The 16,319-nt window shown below is 34.0% G+C and overlaps 1 protein-coding gene across 2 annotated transcripts; it reads right to left on the bottom strand.

The window, feature by feature from the left end:
• Window positions 1-9,338: 9,338 nt before the first annotated feature.
• LOC122592600 (glycine oxidase) lies at window positions 9,339-14,699 on the bottom strand. Of its 2 annotated transcripts, none has more exons than XM_043764872.1 (10): window positions 14,250-14,699; window positions 13,588-13,737; window positions 13,034-13,248; window positions 12,799-12,869; window positions 12,455-12,614; window positions 11,140-11,311; window positions 10,864-11,022; window positions 10,356-10,444; window positions 10,010-10,102; window positions 9,339-9,797 (listed from the first exon to the last, which is right to left on the bottom strand). In XM_043764872.1, the coding sequence occupies exons 1-10, from the start codon at window positions 14,563-14,565 to the stop codon at window positions 9,789-9,791; spliced, it is 1,434 nt and encodes a 477-aa protein (XP_043620807.1). In that variant the 5' UTR covers window positions 14,566-14,699; the 3' UTR covers window positions 9,339-9,788. The 2 variants fall into 2 exon arrangements, with proteins under 2 accessions (XP_043620807.1, XP_043620808.1); XM_043764873.1 differs by having other exon boundaries at window positions 13,588-13,732; window positions 14,250-14,409.
• Window positions 14,700-16,319: the final 1,620 nt, after the last annotated feature.

Here is a 16,319-nt window from a genome sequence, read left to right as displayed (position 1 = left end):
TGTGTCTCTAAGATTATTTGGAGATTGATGAAATCGATATATCAACAATAATTATTTCCACCTTTGCAATATTTTTCATTGTAACTATAAAATAGGAGAATATGTAGTTACTTGTAGCTCTTTCATAATAAACCTTAGTTTATTAGCCTCATCTTGAATTCAATTGTCATTGTAAATAACCGTTGTTATTTACTTTTATGAGCTACAATTATTTATGCTTTCAAAGAGTAGAAAAGAACTACATGATCTTTTAACATAACTTTGATCATGTTATTTTTGATTACATCCAATAAGATGAAACTTTTAAGTTTCTTATGCATAACCGTAGTTATAATTCACTTTAGTGAATAACGAAAAATAATTCATGAAGAAACATTGAAGTTTATTATGCAAAACCGTAGTTATGATTCACCTAAGTGAATAACAAAAGTACAATTAATGAGAAAACATTGAAGTTTCTAATGCATAACCGTAGTTATGATTCATTTAAGTGAATATCGAAAGAACAATTATTGGGGAAACCTTTAAGTTTCTAATGCATAACCATAGTTATGATTCACCTTAGTGAATATCAAGAACACATATGGTTCTTTTATGCATAACTCATGTTATGAAACCATGAATTACTTCGAGCAACCTTAAAATTTAAGAAAAAAGAAACCTTAAATTTCTTCTGCATAACGGTAATACGTTATGATTCACTTTGGTGAATACCGAAAGAACATTAGTTCTTTAATGCATACCCAAAGTTATAAAATCGTGATACTTTAGAGATCACAATGATAAATAAGATAAACAAATACAAAAATTTTATGAAACAAATCAAAGTAAGCATAAATATATATAACCGGTTATGTCTTGAATTTTACCTTCACGTAGATCATAATTCAAATTCATCACACCAATGTACGCCAATACATGTTCCACCAATAAATTGGTTTATACTACTATTATTTAATAGCAGTTGGATAGTAATTGATTTCGCATACGAATTCCGTTGCCAAAGTCGAAATAATTATTTTTATTTTATTTTAGGGTTTTGAGCCTTTCTGATAACATGAAGATAGAATAGAAGAAGAATTAAGAGAGGAGAATAGGTGATTGTATATTTGTATTAATAAGGATTACACTTAGGGTTACAATATATAGCCTTGTATTTATAGGCTAAGAAATAGAACATTCTAGAAATTATGATAACTCTAATATGGAAGTAAATATCCATACTATATTTAATATTACAATAGTTCTCAAATAATAAGGTTTATTCAATATTAAAAACACTTATTAAAAAATTAAAAAAATTAAAGATGATGTGATTTAAAAAGCAAGATAAATAAAATTTTGTTGTAAGAAAGCTTTTAAAAAAAAATTAACTGTTGCTTCAACTTGAAGAAAGTTCTACCAGAGGCCGAAAAGAGACTAAAACCAAAGATCACAAAACAAATAAAGTACCAGCAGATTAAACCTTGATGAACAACCTGATAATCCTGAAATATTCATCAGCAACAAACTAACAATCAGCAACAAAACAATGTTCTCAATGTTTAAACTGTTGGAGTGTGATCATTTTATTATAAATCGCATGTCCGGGAATAATTTAAGCCTACAGGGTCACACGAAATGACACGGTAACTTGATAATATTAATTGATATATTAAAGTAATATATTAATTAGTTTGATCACGAAATAATTAATTAAACATAATTAAAGGGTTAATTATATTTAATTAGTTAAAAAGGAGGATTAAAATGTGAAAATTGGAAAATGGATTTGGGCCCTAAAACTAAAGGGGCCGGCCATGACAAAGGCCTTGTAAGCCTTTGTCTAACTTGTTTTCCAAGATTGTTTAACCTAATTAACCCCTATATATAGAGGGCTTAATTCTAGGTTTTGGTTGTTAGACATACTTTTTCACATAAGCAAATTCTCTCCTTTTTCTTCCTTGCTTTGAAGTGGCCGAAATTCCTTCTTCAAAGAGGGGTTTCGACTTTGAAGTTGAAGGTTTAAGCAAAAGGTTTGTTTGGTTTGTGATCGAGTACTAGCATACGTTGTTCGGGGTGTCTAGTGTGCGATCGTAAAGGGGTTTTGCTTTAAACCCTAAGCACTAATAATAATCTTGTTATTATTATTTTTATTGGAGCTTGCATAAGGTACACGATTCAATTCTAGTCTTTGCTAATTAATTTGATTGCATATATGTTTCGATTTCTTTCATTGCGCTTACTCGTGATTATATGGTTATGTATGTGTTCATATTCTAACAGTGGTATCACGAGCCACATATGTGATCTATTAATTACAAAGATCAAAACTTGAAGGGGGGTTTAAGGGTTGGTTGATTTCAATTAATTGTTAAATAATTAAAAGGTTGTTTTTCTTATTTTAATTAATTAAATAGGATCTTGATTAAACAAAAATTAGGGTTTTTGTTTAATTAAATTTTCAACCTCATTCAATGGAAATTGAAACCCTCAAGCAAGTTTTGAATTGTGAATTGACATGATTTATGTGATGAATTGCATAATTATGTGTATCTTGATTATTTAAAGTTGTTAAATAATGGTAAAATCACAAGAAATTCATGCAAAATTTATTGTGATTTTACTGGATATATAGAGATATATTTGCAAAGCATGATGATCCAATAATTAGGGTTGATTATTAGATAATTATGTGACAATGTGAATTTTCCGTGTAAATTTTCTGGTTTGCGACAGTTTACTAAAAATTTCATATCTTTTAATCGGTAATGAGTTAGAAGCCCAAATTCGGACTGTATATTTTCGACTCATAGGGCTACAACTTTGTAGTTCTGGTCGAAATCTGAATCTGACCAGAAACAGGCTCAAACTGGTCGTGAAGCTACTGGAAATTTCCAGTCAGCATGTTTTATGTGTTTATGTGCTAATTGTTTTATTGTTTAAAGGCTTACGCAATCAAGGTAACTTGATGCATGTGGTCCTCTTTTCCGGAAGGGGGAGCCGGGTTTAAACATATGCATGAACCATAGTGACCATGTTTAGGTGGCCTACCTTAACTTGTTACTTGATTAAGTAGTTCGAAAATTAGTAAGTTTATTAATTTTTGTATTGTTTATAAGTTGTATAAAGGTGATGCAAAAATTGGTTTTTGAAATAAACTTGACTAAGAATTATCGAAATAGAGATTTCATTAATAAAATTGGAGTCTTGCAACCTTGAGATACACCGGCTCACCCATTTGAACAAACTCTAAGAGAGGTATAAGTCGGAGTGCGCTAGCCTTCTAAAAGGGCGGGTTTTTAATTGCGTTCATCGCAAACCTTTGCCCTTGCGCTTCTTTGTGCTTTCAAATGGAGCTACCGAGCTCTCTTGTGTTGTAAGACTATACAAATGATTTTATTAAATATTATGTTTCGAAGATTATGCATGAGTCTTCAAACATAAACTTTTGATTCACATCAAATGCATTACCCATTTAAAGTTAAGTCAATGTCACCCACTTTGCTAAGAACACTTGCCAGTGCTTTTTGCTCTACGTGAGACGTAGGTGAATTGTATCTCTTCAAGGTAGATTACCACTCGTTGTGAGACAGCGGTGGACTATCTACATGTTCTTAATTGGGCGACTTAAAACGAGTTAAGAGGTGAGACCTTAACCCGTGGCATAAGATGGGACAAAACATGTTTACAAAACACTTAATACCCCTTTACAGTGTTATTGTAAGTCCCATAATTCTAGGAGTTGCATGAATGCAATTATCGATTCTCGATTACCTTTTGAATACCGTCATTTCTAGCAGATCAACTGATGAAATGATTGTATGTCAAGTTGGATCCTAGCCTTAGTGAAAGTAATTTGTTAGATGAATTTAACAAGGGTAAATTACATTTCTTAAGGATAAATTATCAAAATACCGATAATTGAACTTTTGTCTGTTTTGAAGATGGCAACAACAAATTCTTCTCAAAACATATACCAATCGGCTTTCAGGTCGATGCTAGAAAGGAAAAGACTTTCTGGAGCCAAACTTCAATGACTGGGTTCAAGTCATTGATGAGCAGACACCGTTGTTCCGGGAGCGAATGCTTCAACTTGAAAGTTGGCTGCATACAACGCTCGGTATGATAGACACAATGAGGTTGCTTGTTTAATGTTGGAAAGCATGAATGCCGACCTTCAAAAGCAATTTGAGCATTCATTTCCATGTGATATGCTCACTGAACTCAAGTCTTTATACTAAAAGCAAGCCGGAGTGGAGTTGTTTGACCTAGTTGATCAACTTCATGACTTGCGACACGAGCATGGAACATCGGTTAGTCCTCAAGTACTCTAGTTGAAGAGGTACTCATGGGCAATTGGAAAGGTTAAACTATGCTTATCATATGGCATGAACCTAAAAAAGGGGGGTTTTAGGAGTTCGTGCGTAATTATAATATGCATAGCATGAGTAAAACCACAGCTAAACTTCATGTCATGTTAATTGAATATGAGAAAGAGCTTCCAAGGAAATCTGCTACATCCCAAGTTCTTAGGATCAAGGGGGAAAGGTCCAGAAAGCAAAACAACCGTAAGCTAAGGGCAAGATTTTTGGTAAGAGAAAACAAATTGTGTTTGTCTCAAAACCTTAAAAGACCCTTTTGGCAAAAGGAGCATACGGCTAAAGTATCTAGCTGAGTTGAATGTGAAGAAGAAGCAAGCTGGTTCGGCAAGTGCTTCAAGTACCTTCAAAATTGAATTATATGCGTTGTTATACAAATAATAATTTAATAGCAAAGAGTCAAGTTTAACTTGGACTCTGATTATCTTTGACATAGTCATCTTGTTTAATTTTGTCAAGAAAGGCATTTAAAGACTTCAAAGGGACGGTGTCTTATAATCAAATGATGAATCATTTGATAAATGCATGGATTTGACGTTATCATTAGCAAGAAACGCATTGGAAATCTTCATTATGAAGAGATCTTGCAATCAAATGATGAATCATTTGATAAATTGCGTGTTTTTTGGGATTGTCGTTAGCAAGAAACACATCGGAAATCTTCATAATGAAGGGATCTTGAAATCAAATGATGAATCATTTGATAAATGTGTTGTCGTTAGCAAGAAATGCATACTTCAAATTGAAGGGATCTTAAAATCAAATGATGAATCATTTGACAAAAGATCGTTAAATCAAATGATATCATTTGACAAATGCATGCCTTGTGGTTTCGGCAAAATGACAAGAATACCTTTTCCGCATAAAACCGAAGAGGGCTAAGGAATTACTTGGACTACTACATTCAGATGTATGTAGCCCATTTAGGCATGTGTCAAGGAAAGGCTAGCTACTTCATCATTTTTATGAATGATTTCAGTCATTATGGTTATGTTTAATTGCTTAAACATAAACATGAAGTCTTTGAAACATTCAAAGTATTTAAAAATGAAGTAGAGAATCAACTCAAAAGAACCATCAAGATTCTTCGTTCGGATCGAGATGAAGAGTACTTAAGCCAAAAGTTTAAGGATCATCTAAAAGCTTGTGGATTTATCCAAGAACTTACTCCTATATAAGGGTATATGTGAAAGGGGAAATCGAACCTTGTTGAACATGGTAAGATAAACGATGAACCTTAAGACTCTCCCATTTCATTTTGGGATTATGCTCTAGAGATTGCTGCATGCATTCTCAATATGGTTCCAACCAAGACGGTTGAAAAGACACCGCATGAATTGTGGCATGGAAAGTGTTTCTAAGTTGTCTTACTTAAAGGTCTGGGGATGTGAGGCACTCGTGAAACGAGACACGCCTGACAAACTTGAATCCAGATCTGTCAAGTGCATCTTTGTAGGACACCCAAAGGAAACGATGGGTTAATACTTCTACTTTCCTACCGGAAACATTGTCAAAGTTTTTTGATTTGGTGAGTTCCTTGAAAGGAGACTCTTATCTCAAGAGGACAGTGGGAGGATTGTTGAACTTGATGAAACTCAAGAAGATGAGTCAACTTCTGTAAGTACTGGCAAATCTTCAACTTGGGGGGGGGGGGATGTTCAAAGAGATGAATCTCAAGATGAACTTCAAGTTGAAGATGAAGCGATTCCACTTCGTAGGTCCTCAAGGACAATACGTGCTCGTGATAGATTAAATCTTATGATTGAGTCTGAAGAACACGTAGTAGGAGATTTGAATGAACCTCCTAATTTCAATGCTGCATTATCAGATCCGAAATCTGACAAATGGCTTGAAGCTGCGAATGTGGAAATGAAATCCATGAAAGACAATCAAGTCTGGAGCTTGGTTGACCTTCCACCAAATGGTAGAACCATTGGGTGCAAGTGGATCTTCAAGAAGAAGACCGACATGGATGGAAATATACACACCTATAAAGCTCGTCTTGTGGCAAAAGGTTATACTCAACTCTTTGGAGTTGATTATGAGGAAAACTTTTCTCCGGTTGCGGACATTAGAGCTATTAGGATTATCTTAGCCATAGCTGCGTACTATGACTTTGAAATATGGTAAATGGATGTCAAAACCGCTTTCTTAAATGGTTTTCCAGACGAGGAAGTCTATATGGTACAACCAGAAGGTTTTGTCGATCCTAAATATCCCAAAAAAGTATGCAAACTTCAAAGGTACATTTATGGACTAAAGCAAGCATCAAGGAGTTGGAATAAAAGGTTTGATGAAGAGATCAAAAAGTTTGATTTTGTTCAGAATCCTGATGAGCCATGTGTATATCGCAAAGCTAGTGGGAGTAATGTTACTTTCCTTGTCTTATATGTCGATGACATATTGATAATAGGAAATCACATTCCAATGTTGAAAGACGTTAAATCTTATCTTGGAAAGTGTTTCTCTATGAAAGACTTGGGTGAAGCAGCATTCATACTTGGAATCAAAATCTATAGAGATAGAAGTAAACAGTTGATCGGATCAAGTCAAAGTGCGTATATAGATAAGATCTTGAAGAGATTCAAGATGGAAAATTCTAAGCGCGTGAATTTGCCTATGCAAGAAGGACTTAATTTATCTAGCAAGAATGGTGCTTCTACACCTGAAAAGGTGGAGCGTGTGCAAAGAGTTCCTTCTGCTTCGGCGGTGGGATCTATCATGTACGCGGAAAGATGCACTAGACCTGAAGTTGTGTTTCTCTCAAAATATTGTTAGCCGATATCAGCAAAATCCCGTAGTGGATCAGTGAACTACTGTGAAAAGTATTCTTAGGTACATTTTTGGTGTATGGTTGAAATCCTGATCAAAATTCAAATTGTAATAGAATTTGTGATGTTGGATTTCATGACTGATGAAGATGAATCAAGAATATCAGTCGGGATACGTCTTCATTTTAAATGAAGACACGATGGAATGCTTTAAGCTAAAAGCAAACCACAGTTGCTATGGATGTGACAGAGACTGAGTATATTGTCGTCTCAGAGAAGATGACATGAAGGTTGTCTGGATTAGAAAGTTTATTTTTGGATTTATATGATAATCCTCAAATAACACACCTATGGAACTGTACTGTGATAATTCAGGAGAAATTATCATTGCCAATGAACCTAAGGTTCAGAAAGGTGTCAGACATTACCTGAGAAGATATCACTACGTTCGTGAGCAAAGCGAATTGCGTGAAATCAAATTACTCAAAGTTCACACAGATTATAACTTAGCGGATCCTTTTACAAAGACATTGTTAAAAGGAAAGGTCAATAAGTATGTCGTGAGCATAGGTTATTGCTAAGTTATATCATGTAAATCTGTGATTGGTATTTGGATAATGGGATGTTAAACAATTGTTATTTTCAATAAATGAATTTTTATACGTGGTATAAGTGGTTTCATTTTTATAATAATTGTGTCCTATATTTTGCATGTTTAAATCCATGAATATTAGTTAAACATTCTAAAATGTCTATTGTCGATTAATTATATGGGAATATAATTAAAGTAAGACAATTGTGAGAGATTGGTGAAAATATTTAAGGGAATATTTTGAAGATGGTGGATCGTACCAAACTCACATGATATTCAAAAGGTGAATATTGGACTTACCCCACAGAACGAATTATCATTTTATGGATCGGCGTCATTAAATGAAATTCGTGAAATGGTTACTTTATTTATCCTTTGACTTGAGATACAAGTGAGTTATGCATGTGTGGATTGCATTTCTTGATATAGTTCCTAACTGTCCTGAACAAGGCACTAATAAAGGGCTATTTTCAGAAATGTTAAGAAACGACATGGCCAGACACCTGTAGTCAATACAGGATTTGTTCCTTCAATTTACAACTGAAGTATGATACCATTTGGCACCCTCGTTAATTAATTGAAGATGTTTGTGTGGCCACACCCAAATGAACTCAAGAAGTTGTCTTGACTAATTTGGTAATCTTAATTAATTATACAAATGAGAAAACATAATCGTTAAATTATGAAATGACATTGATCCATATTCATAATTAACAAGGGCATCTGAACAAAGGGATATTAAAGACTAAATCATTTCAACTTGGCAAATTTAAGAATCTATTCTTAAATATTTCCGGGAGCATTGGAGTGTTGCTAGACGCCAACCAATGTTTTTGCCTTTATAATAACATGCTCAAGTGGGAGCTGTCCAGTGTGATCATTTTATTATAAATCGCATGTCCGAGAATAATTTAAGCCTATGGGGTCACACGAAATGACACGGTTACTCGATAATATTAATTGATATATTAAAGTAATATATTAATTAGTTTGATCACGAAATAATTAATTAAACATAACTAAAGGGTTAATTATATTTAATTAGTTAAAAAGAAGGATTAAAATATGAAAATTGAAAAATGGATTTGGGCCCTAAAACTAAAGGGGCCGGCCATGACAAAGGCCTTGTAAGCCTTTGTCTAACTTGTTTTCCAAGATTGTTTAACCTAATTAACCCCTATATATAGAGGGCTTAATTCTAGGTTTTGGTTGTTAGACATACTTTTTCACATAAGCAAATTCTCTCCTTTTTCTTCCTTGCTTTGAAGTGGCCGAAATTCCTTCTTCTAAGAGGGGTTTCGACTTTGAAGTTGAAGGTTTAAGCAAAAGGTTTGTTTGGTTTGTGATCGAGTACTAGCATACGTTGTTCGGGGTGTCTGTACGATCGTAGTGGGGTTTTGCTTTAAACCCTAAGCACTAATAATAATCTTGTTATTATTATTTTTATTGGAGCTTGCATAAAGTACACGACTCAATTCTAGTCTTTGTTAATTAATTTGATTGCATATATGTTTCGTTTTCTTTCGTTGCGCTTACTCGTGATTATATGGTTATGTATGTGTTCATATTCTAACATAAACATAGTTTCAATCATCAAAATTCCACACCCAAGAGTTTTGCTATATTTGGCTCCAAAACAACCTTTAATATTCAGAAGAAAGTGTGCATGTAGCTGAACCTATACACAAAATCTTCAAGAACTTGAAAACAACAAATTATGATGTAGCTGCTTGATCATTTGTTGGCTTTCAGAATTATTTAACCAGATATAGTTTTCAATCCTCAAAATAACCCAACACAACTCCCCCAGGATAAGAGCTGAAACTTCATGAAAAGCAGTACGCTTTTAACTAACCGTTTCACACAAGCGTAGAGACATGTAGGCCCCATGACTTAGAGTATCATTAAACGCAACGAGATGCTAAAAGCTCACGCCTTTGTGGAGATGGTACTAAGAACCATCCATCCATTACAATAGTAGCTTCTTTTATATTATTTAGTGAACCAGATGGTTTCTCATAAAAAAGATTGTCTCCTTGACAGCATATTTCAAAATACAGGAGCTCATGCCGGCTGTCAGAAAACCAAAAGAAGATGATGTGAATTCTTTTCTTTAATAAACTATACTTTCAAAACTAAAATAAATAATACCATCAGTGCATGTACGTCTATCATTAGCTTGACAAGAAACATGATGTATTGTTCAAAACTAAAATTGAGAGAGCTTATAGAGTGGAAGATGGCTTCAAGTTTAATAAAGTCAGTCAAGATATCTCCAACTTCACCTGTTTCAAGTGCGATGGCGCATAGGGTGTGTTATCAACTTTGCTAAGATTGCCCAGAACCATATCGGCAACCATTTCAGCAGTTCCAAGGGCCTGTTGATAACCCAAAATATATTACATATTACACTCCATTATTTGACTTGTATGTAAATCTACACTCCATTATTTGACTTGTATGTAAATCTATTGAGATTTCAAATGAGATGATCGCTAAAATAGTCACTTGAAACTGGCTTCAAGTCTAATGTATTTACTAAATTTAAAGTTGAAGAGAGGTTTAAACGTTGCGTTGCATGATCGATAGTGTTAATTCAAAAGTGGGTTTAAAGAAGTATGAATGACATACCAAAGCCAATCCTTCTCCCTCATGGCCTGCAGCTACAAAAACATTTGACAATCCAGGAACATGACCAATCATAGGCTTTCCACCAGGCACTGAAAAATTCATGAATTTAACAAATTACTAAAGTGACACTATTAGAGCCTTGAGATTATCATGAAACCTAGAGGTGGCAATTATAACCCATTTACATATGAGTGAGTTGATTTGTTTTCTGTATCATCTCTCATGGGTCAAACTAGTCAAATAAAGAAAACTAACTAGAACGGATATCCGTCAAATGGATCATGAGTGTAATGTTAATGCATAAAACCTTCCAAAACATTAAAAGACTTGCATTACAATTTTTTAAGATGGATATTAACAGATTTGTAACCATATTTGACAAATTAACTGTTTTACCAAAAATTCAAGAATTATGGACACCGTCTTTCGGGTAGCCTAATCTAGTTAGTCCCCCGCCTCTAGTGCCAGCCTAATGACTTCAATCGGCCAAATTACAATGCATACTTACTGAAGGGTCTTAGCCCAACCCTGACTTCTCTACTTTTCTCCAAATCTGTGAGTGACAATTTTTTTAGAGAAGGAAAGAACTCCTTGGCACGTTCCAATATCTGATTGATGATGTGCTCGTTTATTTCCGTGCTGAATCCAACAAATTGTCGGCTGCTTCCTGAAAACAATGTAGTTAAAATCATAAGGTTGACATTTACTAAATTCATGCAACAAGAAAGTATGTGAATTAGAATATTGGAAGGTAAAGAGGAAACTTTAAATACAAAAGACGTACCAAGAACAAGATTTCCCGAGGTATCCATGGTAGCGGTCATTGATACAGATAAAGTGTCGGCATCAACATCACTTGGTTTAAAAGTGAAATGTTGATGACCAACGTAGCCAACCTCCATTAGACCATGATTCAGTTTTAAGGAATTGAAGTTCTCTATTACCAACAAGTGACCCTGATAGCAAAGAGTAATCATCTAGGTCAAAAAAGAATATATATATATATATATATATGTATATATATAGCAAGTCTAAGGAAAAGATAAAATGAGTCCAGCTTATTTTGAGTCCAATTTGAGTCCATTGATTTTCTTCCATCTCCTCAAATTCCAACCACCTCCTACCACCACCACCATCATCTCCGACCACCACCATGATTTTCCGGCGACGGCGACCATCGCCATCACAACTTACACATGTGTAAGTTACATGGACCATTTTTGGACTCAAATTAAGCTGGACTCAATTTATCCCACCCCAGCAAGTATATAGCAAGTCTATACATACATATATATATATACTGGGGAAGTGAAGGTGGTGTTGTTAGGCACCTAAGTTGGGTGAAATCCCTCTCACATGCTAACTTTTTAATATGGGAAAAATCATGGGGGCCCATTATTTATGCATTATATATTATAAATTAAAAAATTAGAATGTGAGAGGGATTTCACCCAAGTTGGGTGGTGTTGTCTCACACCTTCACTTTTCCCATATATATATATATATATAGGGGGAAGTGAAGGTGGTGCTGTTAGGCACCTAACTTGGGTGAAATCCCTCTCACATGCTAATTTTTTTATCCATAAAAATCATGGGGTCCATTATTTATGCATTATATATTTATAGATTAAAAGACTATCATGTGAGTAGGATTTCACCCAAGTTGGGTGGTGTTGTCTCACACCTTCACTCTTCCCATATATATATATATATATATATATAGGGAAAAGTGAGTGTGGGGTTGTCACACACCTAAGTTGGGTAAAAAATCTCTCACATATTATACTTTAATATTAATGAATAAATGATGGCCCCCTGGTTTTTATGGAATAAAAAATCAAAATGTGAGGGGTTTTTCACCCAAGTTGGGTGGTGTTGTCTCACACATTCACTTCCCCCATATATATATATATAGCAAGTCTATAAAATAAAGAAATTCTATATATATAGCAGAATTTGTTTCTATAAGATATCAGTATCCATGATATGCACAAAGAAACCTCCATTAGACATTCAGACCCATATAATATTTTTTTAAAACTCAGTAGAAAATTAAAATGAAGCTTAAAAGTTTATCAGACCTATCCGAGGACTCTAACCTTTCGAGGTTTTACTGGCATATCAAATTCGATGTCCAAATCCCGAATCAGGTCTTGCATCAAAGAGCCTGTCCAGCATCCAGTGGATATTATTATGGCCTTCTTGCTATACAATAAATTCTTCGAAGTCTGAACCACTTCAACCTTCCCATTACCAGACCTAAAAAAGATTCATCATATATAACGACAATATGTCCACCTCTTTAATAGAAGTTCACAACTTCTTCAACTTAACTTCAGTAAAACATCTCCCATTGGGTTCAAGTCAAATCATGGACCGACTATAAATAGGTGTATAAATTTGCCTTTAAAAAAAAACTCAAACAAAATATTTAGCATATTACCTTAACAACCCAGTCACGGGCTGATTATAATATTCTCCATACCTTCCTTTAGTTGCAAACATCCTGTTCTCCTGCAGGACATGCTGACCATTACATCTAGAAATGGAACTATACCATACATTGTGTCCATCATTTTTTATAAAGGTAGATATTCACACACTACATGATTATGTACAAGTTTGTCCACTTTGGGACTCGAACCCTCCACCTCTCTATAATTTTTTTTCCTGGGTACCTTTTCTATAAATGCAACTGAACGCCGTGCATCAAGTTGGTAATCATCAGGTAGAAAGGCTGCCGCACCTTCTTCCCCGATCACAAGTGCAGGTTCAACTTCCTGTAAGTCGGTGGTAGACAAAAGCTCTGCCTTAAGACCGGCTTTTGATAGCTGATCTACCTTTTCCTTCAAGGATGCCATTTCTTGCAACGTTCTACCAACCAACAGGCTTCCTGATCATGTAGAATACGAATCTGTTAATATAATTTATCTAACCTGAATTTTTAGAAACTAAAAAAAAAGGTGAATCAGGATGGATCTCTGTTCAGGCTACCCGGGGAAAGTAGAGCCTTTGGCTCTAATGTACGGCATTCCGTGGCCATTTGCCATCCCAGGATATTTACCCAGTATGTCTCTTCTGAGACTTTCAGGATATCTTATACTTGGAGATGGTTGATGATAATCTGAATTTCTTTACCAAAATGGCCAAGCGGCATATATAAAGAACAATAACCATATATTTTTTAACAAAATATAAAAATTATCAAAAGCAGCATAAGTATAAGAAGCACCTGTCTTTTTCCAGCCAAGAACCTGTTCAGGATCCAATCCACGAGACTTGACATCGTCAGCAAACTTCTCCCATAGCTTACGGCTTCTCATTGCTAAATCCCATTTCTCACTTCCTGGAACCTTATGTACCATCCATATATACCCCTGTCCTAAGACCAATTCATAAACCCAATACGAGTAATTAGACTAATAGATTCTAAAACAAATCACAATAATTATGACACTATTCATCAAAAAATAAGCATTGCCAAAAAATTGTCGGGAAGTGATTAATCCTCCTACCTAAATAGTCTAAAAATTCTCCTAACTATTTGACGATGATATGTGGAAAAATCAGGCGACAAGATTAAGAAAGAGAATTAGTGAATACCACATGTCACTTTCTACTTTAGGAGGATTTTTAAGCTATTTAGTTAGGAGGATTTATCATTTTCCATTTCAAAATGAATCTAAAACTCAAACACCACTTGTGCAATTAATTGACTTAATAACTAAATGCCTTAATACAGTAAGTCATAATAGTATGTTTGTTTTGAACTTAAATCTGTATCTATATCTATATGTCACATATATAATGATTTATCAATTAAGTTGTTGACTTTTTATCCTTTCCTTTTACACATTGTTTACAATATTTAAGGAATAAAAATAGCAAATGCACCTGCACCGGTAGCACCGGAACAAGGGACGGCGGCGTCAACGACGGCAACAGACAAATCCGATTCATTCAAAAGCTGCCTAGCAATGCTCAATCCTATTATTCCAGCTCCAACTACTATGACGTCATACGAGTGAGAGTCTGACGTCATCCGCACGGCAGCTCTCCGGTATATCTTCCCCGGCGACGTTAATTTCAAACTCCTGGTTAATAGATAACGGCCAGAGAAACTTAAAGTGGTGGAAACGTGACGGCTGGAAAATTGTGTTAAGTGATTAGGGTTTGCTGAATTTGACAGTGAAAATGAAAGAGATGCCATTTTTAATATAAAAAAATGGTTTTGTTAATTGTTTATTCCGGTGGAATTGTTTTTTGCTGTTATTTGTTGGTGGTGAAGGTATCTTCTCCGGTGGTGTAACAAAACTATATTTTAATTGTAGTGAATTGCATAAATCATCCTTCTGGTTTACATTTTTTAGTTTGAAAATCTCTTATATAAATAGCACGGTCCCCGCACGATGCAGCGGTAGTCGTGGCGGCGATGGTTTGATGGTTGGGCGACGGTTGTTGATGAAGCGACGTTGAGTTGTGTATATAATTGATGTAAAGAGTTAATAGACATATTTTAAAACATAAAGGATTGATAGTGTAATTTAATCATTAATGTTAAGGAGATAGTTTATGTAAAAATATTTTAAGGGGTACCAAGTGAAAATATTACATATTTTCAACATTACCAAAAATAGAAAAGGCTATTCATTTTATAATATAGTATAGATAAAACAAAATTGTTTCTAGAACTTTTTTTCTTATGGGACATGCTCAAATTTTTTCTTAAGCTATTTTTTACAAATTTATGATGTCATAATTATTTTTCTTTATTTTTAAAAATATAGTTTTTTATATTATGCCCTATGTTATTTATTTTTTTACATATTATTTTGTAACCTTAAAAACTTTTTTTTTATATTAGGCCCTATGTTATTTATTTTTCTACATTTTTTTTTGTAACCTTATAAAATTAATATAAAAAATGATTGATTGTATTCTACCTCTTTTGATTTTTAATTCTATATCTACCACTGATTTATGGTAGTTAGTTTTACTTTTTTTATCACCTAATCGACTTTATATACTAATGTTTATCTTTATGAATATGTTGTTATCTCCATATCAAAAACTATAACGTGTCGACAACAAATTACATACTAACAACAACGGTACCTAATCCGGCAAAAGTCGTGTTTGGGGGAGTTAGAATGTAGACATCCTTAACCCTACCCGAAGATAGACTACTTTCAAAAACATCTCCGACCAAAAAGAGGAAAAAGATAGAGAGTATAAAAAGTTTAGTAACCATACATGTTGGTCGAGTATTGTCTGACTACATTACAATTAGAGAAGAATAACAGACACCACATAACACACTTTAGCGTAAAATGGACAATATATAGTAAAAGAGGCCTTTAAACCTATTAAACATCAACCTACAAATGTAAACATGTCTATGTACATACAACCAAGCATGGTTCCAACAATTACGAGCGATATGTGTAAGAATTCCCCTAAATCCCCTCCCAGCAAGCCAAAAAAGCAAATACGGTTGAAGACATACACAACTCTCCTAAATTATATACATAAGTGTATATTTTTTGGTTTTAACTTTTTAATTATGTAGCCCGGGTTTAATCCGAGCTAATTAGCTAATAATATTAATAAAAGAATGTTATGTATATCTACTAGTAATACACGTTGAATAAATAAAGAATATAATACTAATAATTGATATGGATTATAAATAGTTATTATTTAGTTATATTTAATACTAGATTAAACTTGCACGTTGTGCGGACTAATCGAGAAAATAAATAAATAAAAATATTATAATTGATAGTTACATCCGCAAATTTTGATCCTTTGACTTTTATGTAAAATGCTTAGTAAATTCAAGTAAAGAATGATTTAGCTCCTTTGAGATTAAATGATGGGCAAAACGCTAATGGGTCACTTGACCACTCGTTGGATGGTATGATCTTAGATGACAAAAGGCAACAATTTAATTGAGCTAGTAAT

This window comes from Erigeron canadensis, chromosome 3 (genome assembly GCF_010389155.1).
Source record: "Erigeron canadensis isolate Cc75 chromosome 3, C_canadensis_v1, whole genome shotgun sequence".
NCBI classification, from domain to species: domain Eukaryota; kingdom Viridiplantae; phylum Streptophyta; class Magnoliopsida; order Asterales; family Asteraceae; genus Erigeron; species Erigeron canadensis.
This window is presented reverse-complemented; position numbering and strand designations above follow the sequence as displayed.